Here is a 20,930-nt window from a genome sequence, read left to right as displayed (position 1 = left end):
TCGGGGGGGCTTATATTTATCTAGAGCAATTTCCTACATTGGGATTCTTTCATATTAAACTACATACACAGTCTCAATCCTTATCGTAACCTACCGTGATTGAAGAATGAAGTAATTCAGCCTGATGTTTATACTTAACGCCCTCAGCTCTGATAGACTAACCTCGATGGGGCTGTGCCATAAGGATCCTATGTCTAGTCCAGGGTTCTCCAGCCCTGTTCCTGGAGAGCTACCTTCCTCTAGGTTTTCAATTCAACCCCAGTTGTAACTAACCTGATTCATCTTACCGACCGGCTAATTATTAAAATCAGGTGCGCACGGTTAGAGTCAGAGCGTAAACCTACACGACGGTAGCTCTCCAGGAACCGGAATTGGAGAGCCCTGCTGTAGACCGTCTGTGGTAGAGATGCAGAGCCTTTTAAAAAAGGGTCTGTAGTGCCCCCCTCTGTTGGACTAGCTGAGCTGTGTTTTTTTACACTGTGCCCTTTCAATGTCAGTTCATTCACAAAGCTAGTTGAATGACCCATCCACCATTCATCCCTATGCTAGGCAGGGAGGCTGTCCGAGGACACACCCTCTCAAAGTCACAGTGGCCTCCGAAGGTCAAACACCATTACATTTTCTAGCTCTAAATAATCCCGCGTGCCAACCAGGGGAGAACGACTGCCCCCTCTCACCGAAGCCACAATAGTTCAAGGCCAACTTCTATACGGCAGGCATTGTTAGCAGAAAACAGGATGTCACATTATAATGAATAGGTCAATCTTCTTGTACATAATAAAATGTTTCAAAGACTATATAATAATAATTGCTTCTAATACACCCGATGTATGTCCTTGAACCAATCGTTTTAAAATCACACACAAAATAAGATCTAAAGATAATCGAGTTGCTAATGGGAGCCTGCAGTACACCGGTCGGCCATCAACGTGAGTTACTCAATGAGAGGGGGCAGCACTGAGCTAGCCTGCGAACATCACTTCCTGGAGTAGCTCAAACTGCGCATGTTATGTCTCCATGAGAGGCCATCGTAACCGACTTCATTTGGCTTCAAAGCGTTATTAGACATATATGGTGTCACGTAATCAAAGGCCTTATCCATTCATACAGTCAGGTACATAAATATTTGGATATTGACCAAGTTATTATTATTTTACCTGTCTACCACAGCATATTAAATAATGAATATTCATTTGCGGTGAACGGTGTAGGAATAACAGTACTTTATATATGTGGTCCGCCCCTTTTTAAGGGACCAAAAGTAATTGGACAATTGGCTGCTCAGCTGTTCCATGGCCAGGTGTGTGTTATTCTCTCATTAGTTCATTTACAAATAAGCAGACAAAAGGTCTAGGGTCGATTTCATGTGTGGCATTTGCATTTGGAATCAGTTGCCGTTAAACCCTCAATATGAAGTCCAAAGAGCTATCACTGCCAGAGAAGCGAGCCTTCATTAGGCTGAGAAATCGTAAAAATAAAGAACCCACTGGTGAGCTCAGGAGCACCAAAAAGCCCAGAAAGACCACGGAAAAGAAGAATTGAAAGACCACGGACAGAAGAATTGTTTCCCTGGTGAAGAAAAACCCCTTCACAACAGTTGTCCAGATCAAGAACGCCCCCCCAGGAGGCAGGCGTATCTGTGTCAAAGTCGACAATCAAGAGAAGACTTCACAAGAGTAAATACAGAGGGTTTAGCACAAGATGTAAACCATTGGTAAGCCTCAAACAGGAAGACCAGATTAGAGTTTGCCAAAAAAATAAATAAAAAATAAAAGCCTGCACAGTTCTGGAACAACATCCTATGGACAATCACCTGACCGGAATCCAATTGAGCATGCATTTCACTTGCTGAAGGCAAAACTCCCCAAGAACAAGCAGGAACAAGCAGTCTGCTGTTCCCACATGCTTCAAGAGGGCCACCATTGTTCCTGTTCCCAAGAAAGCTAAGGTAACTGAGCTAAACGAGGCCCCCAGTAGCACTCACTTCCGTCATCATGAAGTGCTTTGAGAGACTAGTCAACCATATCACCTCCACCCTACCTGACACCCTAGACCCACAATTTGCTTACCGCCCAAATAGGTCCACAGACGATGCAATCTCAACCACACTGCACACTGCCCTAACCCACCTGGACAAGAGGAATACCTATGTGAGAATGCTGTTCATCGACTACAGCTCGGCATTCAACACCATAGTACCCTCCAAGCTCGTCATCAAGCTCGAGACCCTGGGTCTCGACCCCGCCCTGTGCAACTGGGTACTGGACTTCCTGACGGGCCGCCCCAGGTGGTGAAACAACATCTCCTCCCCGCTGATCCTCAACACGGGGCCCCACAAGGGTGCGTTCTGAGCCCTCTCCTGTACTCCCTGTTCACCCACGACTGCGGGCCACGCACGCCTCCAACTCAATCATCAAGTTTGCGGACGACAGTGGTAGGCTTGATTACCAACAACGACCAGACGGCCTACAGGGAGGAGGTGAGGGCCCTTGGAGTGTGGTGTCAGGAAAATAACCTCACACTCAACGTCAACAAAACTAAGGAGATGATTGTGGACTTCAGGAAACAGCAGAGGGAACACCCCCTATCCACATCGATGGAACAGTAGTGGAGAGGGTAGCTAGTTTTAAGTTCCTCGGCATACACATCACAGACAAACTGAATTGGTCCACTCACACTGACAGCGTCGTGAAGAAGGCGCAGCAGCGCCTATTCAACCTCAGGAGGCTGAAGAAATGTCACCAAAAGCACTCACAAACTTCTACAGATGCACAATCGAGAGCATCCTGGCGGGCTGTATCACCGCCTGGTACGGCAACTGCTCCGCCCTCAACCGTAAGGCTCTCCAGAGGGTAGTGAGGACTGCACAACGCATCACCGGGGGCAAACTACCTGCCCTCCAGGACACCTACACCACCCGTTGTTACAGGAAGGCCATAAAGATCATCAAGGACATCAACCACCCGAACCACTGCCTGTTCACCCCGCTATCATCCAGAAGGCGAGGTCAGTACAGGTGCATCAAAGCTGGGACCGAGAGACTGAAAAACAGCTTCTATCTCAAGGCCATCAGACTGTTAAATAGCCACCACTAACATTGAGTGGCTGCTGCCAACACACTGTCATTGACACTGACCCAACTCCAGCCATTTAATAATGGGAATTGATGGGAAATGATGTAAATATATCACTAGCCACTTTAAACAATGCTACCTTATATAATGTTACTTACCCTACATTATTCATCTCATATACATATGTATATACTGTACTCTACAACATCGACTGCATCCTTATGTAACACATGTATCACTAGCCACTTTAACTATGCCACTTTGTTTACTTTGTCTACATACTCATCTCATATGTATATACTGTACTCGATACCATCTACTGTATGCTGCTCTGTACCATCACTCATTCATATATCCTTATGTACATGTTCCTTATCCCCTTACACTGTGTATAAGACAGTAGTTTTGGAATTGTTAGTTAGATTACTTGTTGGTTATCACTGCATTGTCGGAACTAGAAGCACAAGCATTTCGCTACACTCGCATTAACATCTGCTAACCATGTGTATGTGACAAATAAAATTTGATTTGATTTGATTTGATTTGAACTGACAACAGCAGAGGTAAAGGCCCTGGCAGAGCATCACCAGGGCTGAAACCCAGCATCTGGTGATGTCTATGGGTTCCAGACTTCAGACAGTCATTGACTGCAAAGGATTTGCAGCCAAGAATTAACTCGTGATTCGCTTGGTTTGTCCAATTACCTTTTAAGACCCTACAATTGGGGGCCATGTATAAAAATGGTCGTAATTCCTGCACCGTTCATGCAATAATTTTGACAAAACCATTCAATTAAAGATCAAAGTCTACACTTTTTCCACGCATCTTGATTGTTTCCTTTCAAATCCATTGTGGGGGGAGAACGGAGCCAAAATGATGCACATTGTGTCACAGTCCAAATACTTATGGGCCTGACTGTATTTACAGACATTGGTGCCAATGCTGAGGCTTCAATATGGAGACAGAAGGACTGTGTATGTGAGGTGTGTGTGTGTTTATATATGTACGAGTACATGGGAGCATTAGAGTATGTGTGTGTGTGTGTGTGTGTGTGTTTAACACAGCAGGAGCTGTGGTACAGTATGTGTGTGTGTGGTATGCTGTGATATGGTAGGGACCAGGGTGTGTCACAGCCTGTTAGAGAGCGTGTCATTCACTATTAGCAGCTGCTGCTGGCTCTCTCTGTGCTAAACTGCTTAGCCATGCCCTGTTCGCACTGAGCACGCACAGAACAGATCCACTGTCCCTGCCAATTACCCCAGAAGTGTGTGTGTTAGTGTACGTGTGTGTGTGTGGAATACACAAAGGCCTGTGCACCACTAGTTTGTATGAAATCATTGGACGCAAAACTGTGCCATAGGAGTTAAGACACTGTCTGGATTGCCATTTTCGACAGATGGGTGAGCGGTACATTGCCAAACTGTGCCAAAGAAAGTTAACTAAGAATAGTAAAACCTCATCATTGACTTAGAGATGCCAGCGAGCACTTACACTATTTTACAACATCCAATTAAGGTCAAGAGCTCAGCCTTGTGACTGGATGCCCTGGGGAGTGAATGTCCCTGGTCCACTATGGGAAGGGAAGTAGAGTCTTACAGTGCCAGTGTTTCCCCTATTTTATTTTAGCAGGGGCGGGGCGCCAGTGCTAAATCATTGCCGCCACAAAAAAAGATTAATGATAAGAATATATACTCAGTTTATTAGGTACACCAATCTCGTACCGGGTCAGACCCACCCTTTGCCTCTGGAACAGCCTGAATTCTTCGTGGCATGGAAACTTTGCTTAATTGGTATTAACGGACCTAACGTATGCCAGGAAAACATTGACTGATACTGGAACCAGCGCGCCTGGCACAGACGGATCATACCATGCTCAACATCTCTTAGGTCACTCGTTTTGCCCGTTGAAACGTTCAATCGAACAGTAACTGAATGCCTCGATGCCTGCTTTATATAACAAGCCACAGCCACCGTCTGTGGGAGAAAACCATTTGTGAATGGGGTGGTGTACCTAATAAACAGTCCACGGAGTGTATATACTGTATGTTTTTATATATAATTTGGAGGATGGTAAAACGTCCAGTATAAACTTAAACTACTAAAACCAGATATAAAGTATGCAGAAATGATAATGCTATATATTTTTTTTTAATAAGATCATCTTTGAGAACTAATAATCACCAAAAAAAAAAAACACGAGTCAGGGAGAATCAAACATTCTCAGTGTCATGGCATGGGGCCCCCGTTGATTTTATCATTTTTTTTGTCACTTAGATATAAGAACACGGCATAAGCCATGGCAAAATGTGTAGAATTGCAAGAAATTTGCTTTAAAACCGAGGGCCTCTAAAACCCACACCAACTTTGCCACCGGGAAACACTGAACGCAGCTGAAAACAGAGGGGGGGAGACAGGCATTTACACAGGCAGCTCAATTCTAATCTCTTGCCCAATTATTGTCCTGTACCTGTGTGGAGAAGAGCTGGTACTCCTCGGGCAGGATCCAGGAGCGGGGGTAGAAGTTGTACTCCTCAGGGAACAGCTCCTGCATGGTCCTTACAGCTCGGGTCAGGTTGATCTTCCTCAGCATCTCAATCATACCTACAGAACAATTCTCAGATGGTCAGATGGCCTCTAAGTTAAAAGGTTCCCGACATGACCAAAAGTATCTGGACACTTGCTCGTCGAACATCTCATTCCAAAATCATGGGCATTAACATGGAGCTGGTCCTCCCTTTGCTGCTATAACAGCCTCCACTCTTCTGGGAAGGCTTTCCACTAGATGCTGGAACATTTCTGCAGGGACTTGCTTCCATTCAGCCACAATAGCATTAGTGAGGCCAGGCACTTATTTTGGGCAATTAGGCTCTCAATCGGCATTCCAATTCATCCCAAGTGTGTTTGATGGGGTTGAGGTCAGGGCTCTGTACAAACCAGTCAAGTTCTTCCACACCGATCTCGGAAAATGCGCCAAACCCATCGGACTGCCAGATGGTGAAGCGTGATTTATGACTACAGAGAACGCGTTTCCACTGTTCCAGAGTCCAAATGGTGGTGAGTTTTGGTGATCTTTGGCTTGTTTGTGGCTGCTCGGCCATTGAAATCCAAGGTCCCGAAGAAACAGTTATTGTGCTGACGTTGTTTCCAGGGGCAGTTTGGAACTCGGTAGCAAGTGTTGCAACTGAAGACAGACGATTTTTACACGCTACGTGCTTCGGCACTCGGTGGTCCTGTTCTGTGAGCTTGTGTGGCCTATCACTTTGCAACAGAGCCATTGTTGCTCCTAGACGTTTCCACTTTATAATAACAGCACTTACAGTTGACCGGGGCAGCTCGAGCAGGGCCGAAATTTGACAAAATGACTTGTTGGAAAAGTGGCATCCTATGACAGTGCCACGTTGAAAGTCCCTGAGCTCTTCAGTAAGGCCATTCTACTGCCAATGTTTGTCTAGGGAGATTACATTGCTGTGTGCTTGATTTTATACACCTGTCAGCAACAGGTGTAGCTGAAATAGCCCGAATCCACTAACTTGAAGGGGTGTCCACATACTTTTGTATATATAGTGTATATTGAGAGGTAGAAGACAAGAGAGAAACAGATAGGGGTAAAAGAGGTCATTTGGTGAACCACATTCAGGTGATAAGCAACCTTGCCCAAGACCTGAAGACTTGGCTAAGATCTTACAACAACAACAAAAGGTTCTAAAAGTGGCTGTCTCCTTAGGACAACCCTTTTAAGTTCCAGGTAGAACCCTTTTGGGTTCCAGGTAGAACCCTCTGTCGAAAGGGTTCTACACTGAACCCAAAAGGGTTCTACAGACATTACAATAAATCAGTAATACTTGGTTATTACCTTGGCATGACAAGGCATTAAAACAAAGCTGGGCTTAGCAAGGCTCACAAAGCAGGATGCATGCCAAAAACCTGCCTGACAACAATGTTTCCCACTATAACATTATATAGGGGGTAGGAATGACCAATACATTTTTAGTTAAAAGAGGCTCTGGATGTTGAATTGGGAAACTGGAAAATCATCTGTGGGAAACACTGTGACAACATAAAAAATGGTGCCCGGCATCTCCCATAGGTTCTTTCCATAAATAGAGGGGATCAGTCTACCTGGGAACTTGTTGACCTGTCCAGAGGTGATGTTGTCATTGTCATGGAAAGAGACACCATGCCAGTAGATGTCACAGGCAGACCGTCTACCCACAGGGAACTGTAAAAGGAAGAAGAGCCATGTTAGAGGATGGGGTTTTGATGAGGCCATTTGATTGTTATGAATAAGAGAAATCATTTCAGGCCAAGGCGTAGGTAGGGGTGGCCCTTCCAGTGACACTAGGAGACAGAGATTATCCTCCCAGTGGGTAAAGTGAATGAGACTTGCAATCCGGTGTTAGCTAATCATATACTGTAAGTCTCTGTTGAGGAGGAGCCCTGGCAGGGGGGGATGACATGATTTCAACAACCCCCTGCTGGGGCCTGCCCTGGACCACTGACACCTTCCTGCTAACCCTTCACACACAGAGAAACCCATGGTGTCACCAGTGGTGGCAACATACTGTCTCGTCACATCAGACAGAAAATGTGGGTTATTGTCTGGAATCTACCTTTATGACGGTTAAAGTTAGGGAATCTCACAACTCCACACATAGTATTTCTATCTGCGATGTTCTGAAATATCCTCATTGCCACCTCAAGTGAACAGGCCCAAGGTGGCCCTTGAAGAAAAACGACTTGGATTTCAGATGTGAACACGTGATCTTCCGTGAGGTCAACGTGGTAACACGCAAAGCAACGTGATAACACGAAACAACATGTGAAACATGAAAATCGTGATTTTTCCACACGTGAAGTCCTTGGCATTTTTCTGTTTGGGGAGCTACATGCCAGGGGAGGTGTAGGACCATCCCGTGGTGCGAAACTGAATAAAGAAAGAAAGAGTGCGAGACAAAAACATGCATGACAGTCAAAGCCTGCTATAAATACGATCTCATAGATTTCAATGTTTAACCACCCCTTAATCTTATCAGCCAATTGGGTCACATTCATTTGGGCAGTATCTAGTGGAGGAGGGGCAAGAGAGGACGGGAATAGCCCCATCTGTGAGTGCATTCCAGAACTTCATCTAACACACTAACACACACACACACACAAAAAAAGGGTCACTTGTGGACATTGCGTGATTTGAGTGAATAATGAACAATTCTAGTTCTTCTGGCACCGTCCCACAGTTCAGAAGAGGACATGAGCTCATCTCCTTACCATTCAATCATAATTGGCTGAGAGACATTGGCATGAATTAGCAGACTTGTCTTGGCAAGCCTGATCATTCCTCCCGATCCAGCCTGGTAAGGTTGCCTGGCAGTGGGCACGTAACAGTTTTATAACAAGATCTGTACTCTGCCTGTCAACCCGTCGCCTCACTATTCTTTCACATCGTACTAAAGTTGGAGTTGTTAGGCGAGCTATCCATGTCAACAACGCTACACGTGGCCGAATATGCCAAGCGGTTAAGTCAGCCCTTGGCACATGTGGCCATGTATGGTGTTGTTGGTAGAGGGCAAGTGAGAGACAGACAGGTTTAAAAGAGGTGATTTGGTGAACCACGTTCAGGTGATTGGTAACCTTGCCCAAGACCTGAAGACTTGCCTACACTCTTAGAGGGGAAAGTCTCCATCGGACACCCTTTTTTGGTTCCAGGACAACCCTTTTTTGGTTCCAGGACAACCCTTTTTGGTTCCAGGACAACCCTTTTTTGGTTCCAGGACAACCCTTTTTTGGTTCCAGGACAACCCTTTTTTGGTTCCAGGACAACCCTTTTTTGGTTCCAGGACAACCCTTTTTTGGTTCCAGGACAACCCTCTTTTGGTTCCAGGACAACCCTCTTTTAGTTCCAGGACAACCCTTTTTTGGTTCCAGGACAACCCTTTTTGGTTCCAGGACAACCCTTTTTTGGTTCCAGGACAACCCTTTTTAGTTCCAGGACAACCCTTTTTTGGTTCCAGGACAACCCTTTTTTGGTTCCAGGACAACCCTTTTTTGGTTCCAGGACAACCCTTTTTTGGTTCCAGGACAACCCTTTTTGGTTCCACAGAAAGACAGTAGGTTAGGCTAAAATATGTTTTTATTTTAATCCAGAAAAGGTTAATGATGACAGCCTTGTCTTTCAAAATAAAATAAAAATCAACCTCACTTGGCAAGTAGTAGAAAACAAAGATAATCTGTCAGATCCAAATGAAAACAGACATTATCCTCCCCATTTCAAGTGACGTTTGACTTTCCCTCTTTCTCCGCCTCAATCTGACTCTTTCCTGTGCAGCTCCCTGAGGGGAATATAATCATATTGGATTATCAGAGATTACTCTCTAATCATTTCCTACCGTTAAGAGAAGGCCATATGCTGAAAAGTCAGCAGGCAGAGATGCCTCTGGGGCTTCAAAAGTGCTGTGCCAACAAAACCACCCGGTTAGACAGCAGCCAGAATGTTAGGCCTAGTTCACTGACACATTATGGCCAAGCCTTATAGGCTACACTAACTCAGTGAGCAAACCATGATTAGGACCCTGCCCAGGTCCTATTATAGTGCTATAATCTAATGAACAAAATGCCTTTAGTGACAGTCAATGATACAGAGGGCTTGTTCCCCCATAGCAGAGCCAGGCTTTGGACAGTTTCTCTCATGCAGGCTGAAGCTACTCTACACAAGACTAGCCTACGCCTGGGGAATAACACTAGTGTCTGTGGTCCTCATCCTAAAAATAAATACATAAAAAAAAAAAAAAAAATTACTCAGGAAATGGATAGCAGCGAGTGGGTGTAGTGAGCGACTGAGGATAATGTCTAACGACAGATGACAGTAAGGGTGGGTCATCTGTAGTGGAGCATGGATCAATAAGAACCGTAGAGTGCGGGAGTAGTGTAGGAAATGAGAGATGGGTCACTTTCGCTCTGCCGTTCGATCAATACATTTAGGCTTAGCGGGAAGACTGTGCGATTCTCCCACCGTGCATCTCGTCTTTCGGGCCTAGCCCACATCGTTCCAGTACGTCGAGGCAACGCACCGCAAGCATATCCAATGTCATGTTAAGCTACTGGCAAAACTCAAAACCGCATGTCCCTCACTGGTTATCAGTGAAAAGCGGAGTTGAGAACCAGAGCCATACAGTAGATGGCTCTGGAATCGACTAACGCGACCGGCGTCCAGCCGTAGGAAGGAATGGGGGAATTAGATGTCATTATTGTAATGTAATTATTGTAATCTTCAAAGACCTACTCAGATAATAAATTACATTAGATAATCAAATCGTTCCAAGTTCGTCCTCTCCATACACCTGGCTTTAGTCTACTAAAGGTCAAAGTGTCACTCAAAACATGTTACGCTGAATATTCTCCTGCCACTGAAAGGTAGGTGGGCCTTGATATACTTTCCTACCTAAACTACTGTGATTCCTTACAAAACTAAAATAAATAAAAATATACCATGCTTTGGAGGATTTTGACAAAATGTAATCCATAGAACGGAAAGATTATTGACACATATCTTAAAACATCATTGAGAAATACATTTATGACATGTTGGCCTTACCAAAGCCTCTATCATGAAAATATATAAATATATATACACTGCTCAAAAAAATGAAGGGAACACTAAAATAACACATCCTAGATCTGAATGAATGAAATATTCTTATTAAATACTTCTTTCTTTACATTGGAAATCAAATTTATCAACCCATGGAGGTCTGGAATTGGAGTCACACTCAAAAGTAAAGTGGAAAACCACACTACAGGCTGATCCAACTTATGTAATGTCCTTAAAACAAGTCAAAATGAGGCTCAGTAGTGTGTGTGTGGCCTCCACGTGCCTGTATGACCTCCCTACAACACCTGGGCATGCTCCTGATGAGGTGGCAACTCCTGGACAGTCTGTGGTGCAACGTGGCGTTGGTGGATGGAGCGAGACATGATGTCCCAGATGTGCTCAATTGGATTCAGGTCTGGGGAACGGACGGGCCAGTCCATAGCATCAATGCCTTCCTCTTGCAGGAACTGCTGACACACTCCAGCCACATGAGGTCTAGCATTGTCTTGCATTAGGAGGAACCCAGGGCCAACCGCACCAGCATATGGTCTCACAAGGGGTCTGAGGATCTCATCTCGGTACCTAATGGCAGTCAGGCTACCTCTGGCGAGCACATGGAGGGCTGTGCGGCCCCCCAAAGAAATGCCACCACACACCATGACTGACCCACCGCCAAACCGGTCATGCTGGAGGATGTTGCAAGCAGCAGAACGTTCTCCACGGCGTCTCCAGACTCTGTCACGTCTGTCACATGTGCTCAGTGTGAACCTGCTTTCATCTGTGAAGAGTACAGGGCGCCAGTGGTGAATTTGCCAATCTTGGTGTTCTCTGGCAAGCTCCTGGTAAGCACAACCCCCACCTGTGGACGTCGGGCCCTCATACCACCCTCATAGTCTGTTTCTGACCGTTTGAGCAGACACATGCACATTTGTGGCCTGCTGGAAGTCATTTTGCAGGGCTCTGGCAGTGCTCCTCCTGCTCCTCCTTGCACAAAGGCAGAGGTAGCGGTCCTGCTGCTGGGTTGTTGCCCTCCTCCACGTCTCCTGATGTACTGGCCTGTCTCCTGGTAGCGCCTCCATGCTCTGGACACTACGCTGACAAACAACACAAACCTTCTTGCCACAGCTCGCATTGATGTCCCATCCTGGATGAGCTGCACTACCTGAGCCACTTGTGTGGGTTGTAGACTCCGTCTCATGCTACCACTAGAGTGAAAGCACCGCCAGCATTCAAAAGTGACCAAAACATTAGCCAGGAAGCATAGGAACTGAGAAGTGGTCTGTTGTCACCACCTGCAGAACCACTCCTTTATTGGGGGTGTCTTGCTAATTGCCTATAATTTCCACCTGTTGTCTATTCCATTTGCACAAAAGCATGTGAAATTTATTGTCAATCAGTGTTGCTTCCTAAGTGGACAGGTTGATTTCACAGAAGTGTGATTGACTTGGGAGTTACATTGTGTTGTTTAAGTGTTCCCTTTATTTTTTTGAGCAGTGTATAATTTATATTTTCCAATATTCAAATGAATGTAAGAAAATTGTTATTGAAAATACCAAATCATATTACAGAGCAAGTTTCATATGACACCAACTTAAGCAAGGACAGATGAAACAGAGTTTCAAAGGAGGCCTGGGTAAGGCCAAAGGTCAAGTCACAAATATTCCCAATTTAAAATTAATTATGTAAATTATGCTTAAAAGATACAAATATCACATATACGGTACCAGTCGAAAGTTTGGACACACATTCAAGGGTTTTTCTTTATTTGTACACATATGGAATCATGTAGTGACCAACAACAAAAAAAAATCAAAATATATTTTATACTTAAGATTCTTCAAAGTAGCCACAACTTTGCCTTGAAGACAGCTTTGAACACTCTTGGCATTCTCTCAACCAGCTTCATGAGGTAGTCACCTGGAATGCATTTCAATTAACAGGTGTGCCTTGTTAACCTCTAGCGTTGAGCAATCCCATATCCGGGAGCGTAATTATAGCCTCAAGCTCATTACCATAACGCAACGTTGACTATTCATGAAAATCGCAAATGAAATTAAAGAAATATATTCACTCACAAGCTTAGCCTTTTGTTAACACTGTCATCTCAGATTTTCAAAATATGCTTTTCAACCAGCTACACAAGCATTTGTGTAAGAGTATTGATAGCTAGCATAGCATTAAGCCTAGCATTCAGCAGGCAAAATTTTCACAAAAACAAGAAAAGCATTCAAATAAAATCATTTACCTTTGAAGAACTTTGGATGTTTTCAATGAGGAGACTCTGTTAGATAGCAAATGTTCAGTTTTTCCAAAAATATTATTTGTGTAGGAGAAATCGCTCCGTTTTGTTCATCACGTTTGGCTAAGAAAGAAATCCGAAAATGCAGTCTCTATAACGCCGAACTTTTTACCAAATTAACTCCATAATATCGACAGAAACATGGCAAAGGATGTTTAGAATCAATCCTCAAGGTGTTTTTCACATATCTATTCGATGATAAATCATTCGTGGCAGCTGTGTTTCTCCTCGAAGCAAACGAAAAATACACGCAGCTGGAGAATACGCAATAATTGCAACGGAGGACACCAAGCGGCCACCTGGTAGATGTAGTCTCTTAAGGTCAATCTTCCAATGATTTGCCTACAAATACGTCACAATGCTGCAGACACCTTGGGAAACGACAGAAAGTCTAAGCTCATTCGTGACCCATACACAGCCATATAAGGAGACATTGGAACACAGCGCATTCAAAATCTGGGGCACTTCCTGTATGAAATTTCATCTTGGTTTCGCCTGTAGCATTAGTTCTGTGGCACTCACAGACAATATCTTTGCAGTTTTGGAAACGTCAGAGTGTTTTCTTTCCAAAACTGTCAATTATATGCATAGTCGAGCATCTTTCGTGACAAAATATCTTGTTTAAAACGGGAACGTTTTTTTTATCCATAAATTAAAAGAGCGCCCCCTATATCCAAGAAGTTAAAAGTTAATATGTGGAATTTATTTCCTTCTTAAATGGTTTGAGCCAATCAGTTGTGTTGTGACAAGGTAGGGGTGGTATACAGAAGATATACTTTTTTGGTAAAAGACCAAGTCCATCTTATGGCAAGAACAGCTCAAACAAGCAAAGAGAAACAGTCCATCATTACTTTAAAAGACATGAAGGACAAGAACTTTGAACGCTCCTTCAAGTGCAGTCGCAAAAACAATCAAGTGCTATGATGAAACTGGCTCTCATGAGGACCGCCACAGGAAAGGAAAACCCAGAGTTACCTCTGCTGCAGAGGATACGTTCATTAGTCACCTGCCTCAGAAATTGCAACCCAAATAAATGCTTCAGAGTTAAAGTAACAGACACATCTCAACATCAACTGTTCAGAGGAGACTGCGTGAATCAGGCCTTCGTGGTTGAATTGCTACAAAGAAATCATTACTAAAGGGCATCAATAAGAAGAAGAGACTTGCTTGGGCCAAGAAATATAAGCGATGGACATTAGACCGGTACAAATCTGTCCTTTGGTCTGATGAGTTCAAATTTGAGACTTTTGGTCCCAACCGCCATGTCTTTGTGAGACGCAGAGTAGGTGAACGGATGATCTCTGCATGTGTGGTCCCCACCGTGAAGCATGGAGGAGCAGGTGTGATGGTGCTTTACTAGTGACACTGTCTGTGACTTATTTAGAATTCAAGGGACAGTTGAATTCTAAAGCATGGCTACCACAGCATTCTGCAGCAATACGCCATCCTATCTGGTTTTGCGCTTAGTGGGACTATCATTTGTTTTTCAACAGGACAATGACAGGACACCTCCAGGCTGTGTAAGGGATATTTGACCAAGAAGGAGAGTGATGGAGTGCTGCATCAGATGACCTGGCCTCCACAATCACTCGACCTCAACCCAATTGAGATGGTTTGGGATGAGTTGGACAGCAGAGTGAAGGAAAAGCAGCCAACAAGTGCTCAGCATATGTGGGAACTCCTTCAAGACTGTTGGAAAATCATTGAAGCTGGTTGAGAGAATGCCAAGAGAGTGCAAAGCTGTCAAAGCTACTTTGAAGAATCTCAAATATAAACTAGATTTTGATTTGTGTAACACATGTGTGTTATTTCATAGGTTTGATGTCTTCACTATTATTCTACAACGTAGAAAATAGTCATAAAAAAATAAAAACCCTTGAATGAGTAGGTGTCTAAACATTTGACTGGTCCTGTATGTCAACCATCCTTCCTCCGAAAGGACCCTAAAATATGAATAGAAATTTGTGAAAATCGTTTTGTTCTGTTCTATTTGTGAGAAATCACTCACTACACCTCAGCACTGCATGCCTCAAACCTCTTTTCAGACTGACAGGGGATCAGTTACGCCCTTGACTACGGTATGTTAAAAGGTGCATCTGTCAGAACAAAGGGTAATGTATAGGGCCTCCGTCTACAAACGTTTTGAAACCAGATCAGATGGTGCCGAGGCGGACTTGGAAAGGATTACATTTCTACGCATGACGGTCATCCGTGGTGATCGTAAAGAGAGTTGTTTACCTCTCACAAACTCCTCTGGGTCTCATGCATAATGAACCACACCGTTGATAATGGCTGAAGACAGGTATTAATTGCGTCACATTCGGTGCCTGTAGGGCCGAACAGATGGAGCTCGCCTGGCGACGTGAGGAGACCCGTATCAATTAGCCATCTCATAAATGTATTAAAAGACATTGCTTGCCATTAAGCACAACTTTCAGACGGCACGTACCCAGGTGCAGGCTGTGTAACCGTATACGGGACTTGGAGCGGTCAGGCCAGTGTGAAAGGGTTAACAGAGGCCGTGTGACCTCATCAATGTGTTGTAGGACACTGTCAATCAACACTTTAACATTGAAGGCCTTCTATGCTATTCTTTGAGGGACAAAAGACTACGAACAGATTAAAACTGTTGATGCAACAAAGATTAATGGGGTGTATAGTGGTAGCTGCTATACCTGTTATAACATTGTTGTTCCTTTATATAGTTGCTGTTGTAATTTACGCTGTTCTGTATTATTACGCAAGTGTAATAAGCGTCAGTCCTACAGTAAACTGGAGTCGTGCACCCCTGATAGATGTAGGCCACTCACGGCCGGCCCGCTCATTTAGGCAGGATTAGGCGGCCGTCTACGGCGGCAGATTGACGCGGGCGGCCTTTTCTGAGGCGACCTGCCCAACAACTTGAAAATAAAAGGCGAGCTGCACACTCGAGGAGCTCAGATGCAAAACGTCTTCGTCAGGGTATACGACTGCCCGACAACAACACATAAAACCTCACATAATTCTGCCCCCAAAACAATGACAATTTGCTTCATCCGGTGGCATAACAGGTTTTATTTTTAGGTTGAGTTTTGATGTCGCCCTGTGATAAGCAGTGGCCACTTAGTCAAAATATGTTGCGTGTCCATTCCCAGCATGCCTCACCAGGGTGCTGTTGGATTTGACTGGTGCTGTATGTCAATAATCCATCCTCCAATGGATAGAAATGTGTCAAAATCCTCTTGATACCATTCCACTCCAGCCATTACCACAAGCCCGTCCTCCCCAATTAAAAAGGTGCCACCAACCTCCTGTGATGGTCATTCATACAATTCCATTGAGGGCTGACATGGTAAACTACACCCCAGTAAACACGAGACAATGTCTTTTTTTTGTTTGGTCTTGTCCAGATGTCCTTTTTGGTGGATTACAAACGGTAGGCTTACCACATATTCATCCAATTCAATTTCAGCTAACACTGTAGGCTACACCTCAGTAAGCACAGGCCGAAGCCGGCTGGATGCTTTTTTTTGGTGCAGTCCGGACCGGCCTTGATTTCCACATCCACAGATATTTCATTTTTGGTCCGGACCAAATCTGAACCAATTATAGATGTCTATATTTGGTTCAGATTTGGTCAGGTCTGGACCAGCCTTGATTTGGCCCAAAACATAGACGTCTATAAATTACATCTTTTCAACTTTCATTCAGAACCTAAAAATGACCTAGTTTCAACTTCCGGAAAATAAGTATTATTCAAGTTCCGGAAGAAGCCTTCTCAACGTCCTGGAAAATATGTACTAAACGTACGGAAAATACGTATTTTCACCTTTCATTCAGAACCTAAATTGAACGCAACTTCAACATCTGAACAACACGTATTTTAGACTTATTTTCAATGTCATTTAGCTTACTGGGATTATACTAGTTTTACAGGGGCCACATTTTTTGGTCTCAACGAGGGCGGCGGAATGGCAAGGACCGGCCCAGGGGCTTTCTGAACTCCCTAACTTAAGCACAGAGGCCATCTTGACTATCTATAGCCTACATTTTGTCAATAAATATGAATCAATGAAACAAGCACTTACCTCTTTCCATTTGAGCTGCCTGATGCTGAGCTTCAGTGCCTCCAAAGAGGTTTTGGCTTTGAACGTGTCCACGGTGACTGGCTTCCTCCTCTTCGCAACTTTGTTGGCGTCCTCTTTATTGTGTGGGCCTACTTTGATGTCTTCCGGCAGGTGGATGGGAACAGTGTTCCCATTTGTTTCCGTCTTCCCCTGCAGCATCTTCCCAGTCCCTTTGATTTGAAGCGTCTGCTGCTCATTGTCTTTTCGATTCACAGGTTTCCCCGAATTGGCATTGGAAGCTACTATTGTCCCTTGCAGTGCAAGGACTGAATCCTGCTTGGTGCCGGTGTTCTTCTCATCTTTGCCTAGTTTGCTCCTACTTTTACTCTGATTCCTGCAAGTGACAGAGGTCTTGGGTGGTTCCCTCTGGGCTGCGGGGGTACAACTCGCCGGGATTGGGGAGACAGATGCGGGCGGGGATGCCACCAGCACCTCATCCTCGATCATATCTGCCTCCTCCTTCTCCACACCCTCGCTGGATGATTTCATTTGTTCGAGTTGAACCTTCACTTTTACATAATGATCACTCATTATACGAATAAATACCACAAGGCAGGGCTCGGCAATAACGCACAGCCCGAAAATTATGTGTGAGCCAGTGACAAACAGAATTTTGCATAGCTGTCCAGTCACACGCTAGCTACAGTGTAACCACTCGTGGACCAGCTTGCCTAACGTTGCAACGGTGCCGACAGTTCAGCTAGACTACGGATGATTCAGTGAAACCGCCCATGGACAGAGCCCATGTCAGCTGTCATCGTTAAGTTGCCTAGTAGCTAGCCAAGTAAGGCTTTAAACTAGGCTATTGTATGTGAGGTTTGGGCAAAATCTTCCCACGAGATATAGCTAACGTCAGCTAGCTAGACACTTTGTTTCATCCCCGGAAAGCAAATGTTTGCTTAGGTTGCGATAGCTGGCTATCATTATTCAATCACTGAGTAGAGTAAATTGCAGGGCTAGCAGGCTAGCTAACACCAGTGGACATTGCAGGCTTGACTGCCTCACACCGCTAGCTTGCACCTAGCGAACAGTAACACATCAGTTGTCTTTTGTGTCATCCACGGAATCGAATTTCGCCATTTAATCTACAGATTGTATCGAGTTACCTTTCAAATGCATTGATAGCAAGTGAATATCGTCCGATCATCGGGACTAGACTGTCGTGCGGCAGATGTGCCCCTGCCTGGCTGTCACTGTGCCTGGGTCGGCGGAAGAGTCATTTTGGCAACAATATTGCTCAAGGCCAGCAGCACAAATGATGACGTCACTTCGCATGGAAAGGTTGAAAACCTTCAAAATAAAAGCCCGCATTTCAAAACATTGCAAATGTGAATAACTCAATGAAAAGATATTACATTTGAACTAATGTCCATTTTTATTGTGGATTTTTATTGTTTTATAAGGATAAGGAATTGATGGAAACAACTATGCTTCCCCTACAAAAAATGAACGCCACTATCGAACTATCGAAAGCTGAACTTCGGCAAGACGGAGCTGCTCTTCCTCCCGGGGAAGGACTGCCTGTTCCATGATCTCGCCATCACGGTTGACAACTCCATTGTGTCCTCCTCCCAGAGCGCTAAGAACCTTGGCGTGATCCTGGACAACACCCTGTCGTTCTCAACTAACATCAAGGCGGTGGCCCGTTCCTGTAGGTTCATGCTCTACAACATCCGCAGAGTACGACCCTGCCTCACACAGGAAGCGGCGCAGGTCCTAATCCAGGCACTTGTCATTTCCCGTCTGGATTATTGCAACTCGCTGTTGGCTGGGCTCCCTGCCTGTGCCATTAAACCCCTACAACTCATCCAGAACGCCGCAGCCCGTCTAGTGTTCAACCTTCCCAAGTTCTCTCACGTCACCCCGCTCCTCCGCTCTCTCCACTGGCTTCCAGTTGAAGCTCGCATCCGCTACAAGACCATGGTGCTTGCCTACGGAGCTGTGAGGGGAACGGCACCTCAGTACCTCCAGGCTCTGATCAGGCCCTACACCCAAATAAGGGCACTGCGTTCATCCACCTCTGGCCTGCTCGCCTCCCTACCACTGAGGAAGTACAGTTCCCGCTCAGCCCAGTCAAAACTGTTCGCTGCTCTGGCTCCCCAATGGTGGAACAAACTCCCTCACGACGCCAAGACAGCGGAGTCAATCACCACCTTCCGGAGACACCTGAAACCCCACCTCTTTAAGGAATACTTAGGATAGGATAAAGTAATCCTTCTCACCCCCCCCCCCCCTTAAAATATTTAGATGCACTATTGTAAAGTGGCTGTTCCACTGGATGTCATAAGGTGAATGCACCAATTTGTAAGTCGCTCTGGATAAGAGCGTCTGCTAAATGACTTAAATGTAAATGTAAAATCGAACAATACAATGTTTAGACTGCTATGTTCACAATATTGGGCTGTAGAGAAAAAATTATTTTATGTGCAGAGGAAAAGTTGGGTTGGGTATACTCAGTAGGGCCTGTAGAATACCCAGCAGCACTTTCTATTCCACTGACTACATTCACTGCAATATAGGCATACTATAGGCATATATTATAGGCACATAAATTACATAATTGCTAATAGAGAAACAAATATCCCATGTGTCGAAGTAAATGTGGCGTTGGGATTAATCAGTAGGGTCTGTAGAATATATACAGTATCAGGCAAACGTTTGGACACATCTACTCATTCAAGGGTTTTTCTATATTTTTACTATTTTCTACATTGTAGAATAATAGTGAATACATACTATGAAATAACACGTATGGAGTCATGTAGTAACCAAAAAAGTGTTAAACAAATTAAAATGTATTTAATATGAGAGATTACTCTATACTCCTCTATAAACTGGTCATCTCTGTATACTCGTCGCAAGACCCACTGGTTGATGCTTATTTATAAAACCACACTATTAGGTGTCACTGCCCCCTTGTTCCCCTCTGAGAAACCCAATTGAGATGGTTTGGGATGAGTTGGACTGCAGAGTGAAGGAGAAGCAGCCATTAAGGGCTCAGCATGTGTGGGAACTCCTTCAAGACTGTTGGAAAAGCAGTTCTCGTGAAGCTGGTTGAGAGAATTGCAAGAGTGTGCAAAGCTGTTATCAAGGCAAAGGGTGGCTACTTTAAAGAATCTCAAATCTCAAATATATTTGGATTTGTTTAACACTTTTTTGGTTATTACATGATTCCATATGTGTTATTTCATAGGTTTGATGTCTTCACTATTATTCTGCAACGTAGATTTGAGCGAGTAGCTGTGTCCAAACTTTTGACTGGTACTGTATAATGGTACTGGTACTGTATAATGTGTTATTTCTTGGGGGATTGTGGTATAAATACCCAGCTGCACTTTATACTGCACCCACTACATTCACTGTAATACACTATAGGCCTATAAATTGCATAGAAGGAAGTGCTGCTGAGATTTACACAACAGTCCCACAGCCTTTATTGCTCCTAGATGTAATAACAGCATTTACAGTTGACCGGGGCAGCTCTAGTAGGGAAAGGTGGCATCCTATGACTGTGCCACATTGAAAGACACGGAACTCTTCAGTAAGGCCGTTCTACTGGCAATTGTTTGTCTATGGAGATTTCATGGCGGTGTGCTCGATTTCATACACCTGTCAGCAACAGGTGTGGCTGAAATAGCCGAATCCCATTCATTTGAATGGGTGTCCACATACTTTTGTATATAATGGGTATTAATTGTATTAAAATTGTATTTCTTTAAATATAGCCTACACAATAGATTTTAACATCCCAGTATTGGTGTGTAAAACTTCTAAATAAATGCTGGTATAAATAATACAATATAAAAAATAAATGTACATCAAATTATCAATTTATTTTTCCGAAGGTGGTTCCAAACGCGACTCTT

At 44.3% G+C, this 20,930-nt stretch overlaps 1 protein-coding gene across 2 annotated transcripts in view; it reads right to left on the bottom strand.

Moving 5' to 3' along the window:
* Positions 1–18,297, bottom strand: part of ttll11 (tubulin tyrosine ligase-like family, member 11) — a 45,433-nt gene extending 27,136 nt beyond the window's left edge. The window contains exons 1-3 of one of the 2 annotated variants that reach the window (XM_046317339.1): positions 17,026–18,297; positions 7,194–7,293; positions 5,542–5,675 (exon numbers count right to left, since the gene is read on the bottom strand). In XM_046317339.1, coding sequence (XP_046173295.1) covers positions 5,542–5,675; positions 7,194–7,293; positions 17,026–17,595 — 804 coding nt within the window. In that variant the 5' untranslated portion in view covers positions 17,596–18,297. The remainder of the gene's footprint in view (positions 1–5,541; positions 5,676–7,193; positions 7,294–17,025) is intronic. The other variant, XM_046317340.1, reaches the window with a different exon arrangement.
* Between the last annotated feature and the right edge of the window lie 2,633 nt (positions 18,298–20,930).

The sequence above is a fragment of the Oncorhynchus gorbuscha genome, linkage group LG20, assembly GCF_021184085.1.
Source record: "Oncorhynchus gorbuscha isolate QuinsamMale2020 ecotype Even-year linkage group LG20, OgorEven_v1.0, whole genome shotgun sequence".
Taxonomy (NCBI): Eukaryota; Metazoa; Chordata; class Actinopteri; order Salmoniformes; family Salmonidae; genus Oncorhynchus; species Oncorhynchus gorbuscha.
Note: the sequence above shows the minus strand (reverse complement) of the source record. Positions and strands in the feature narration are given on the sequence as shown.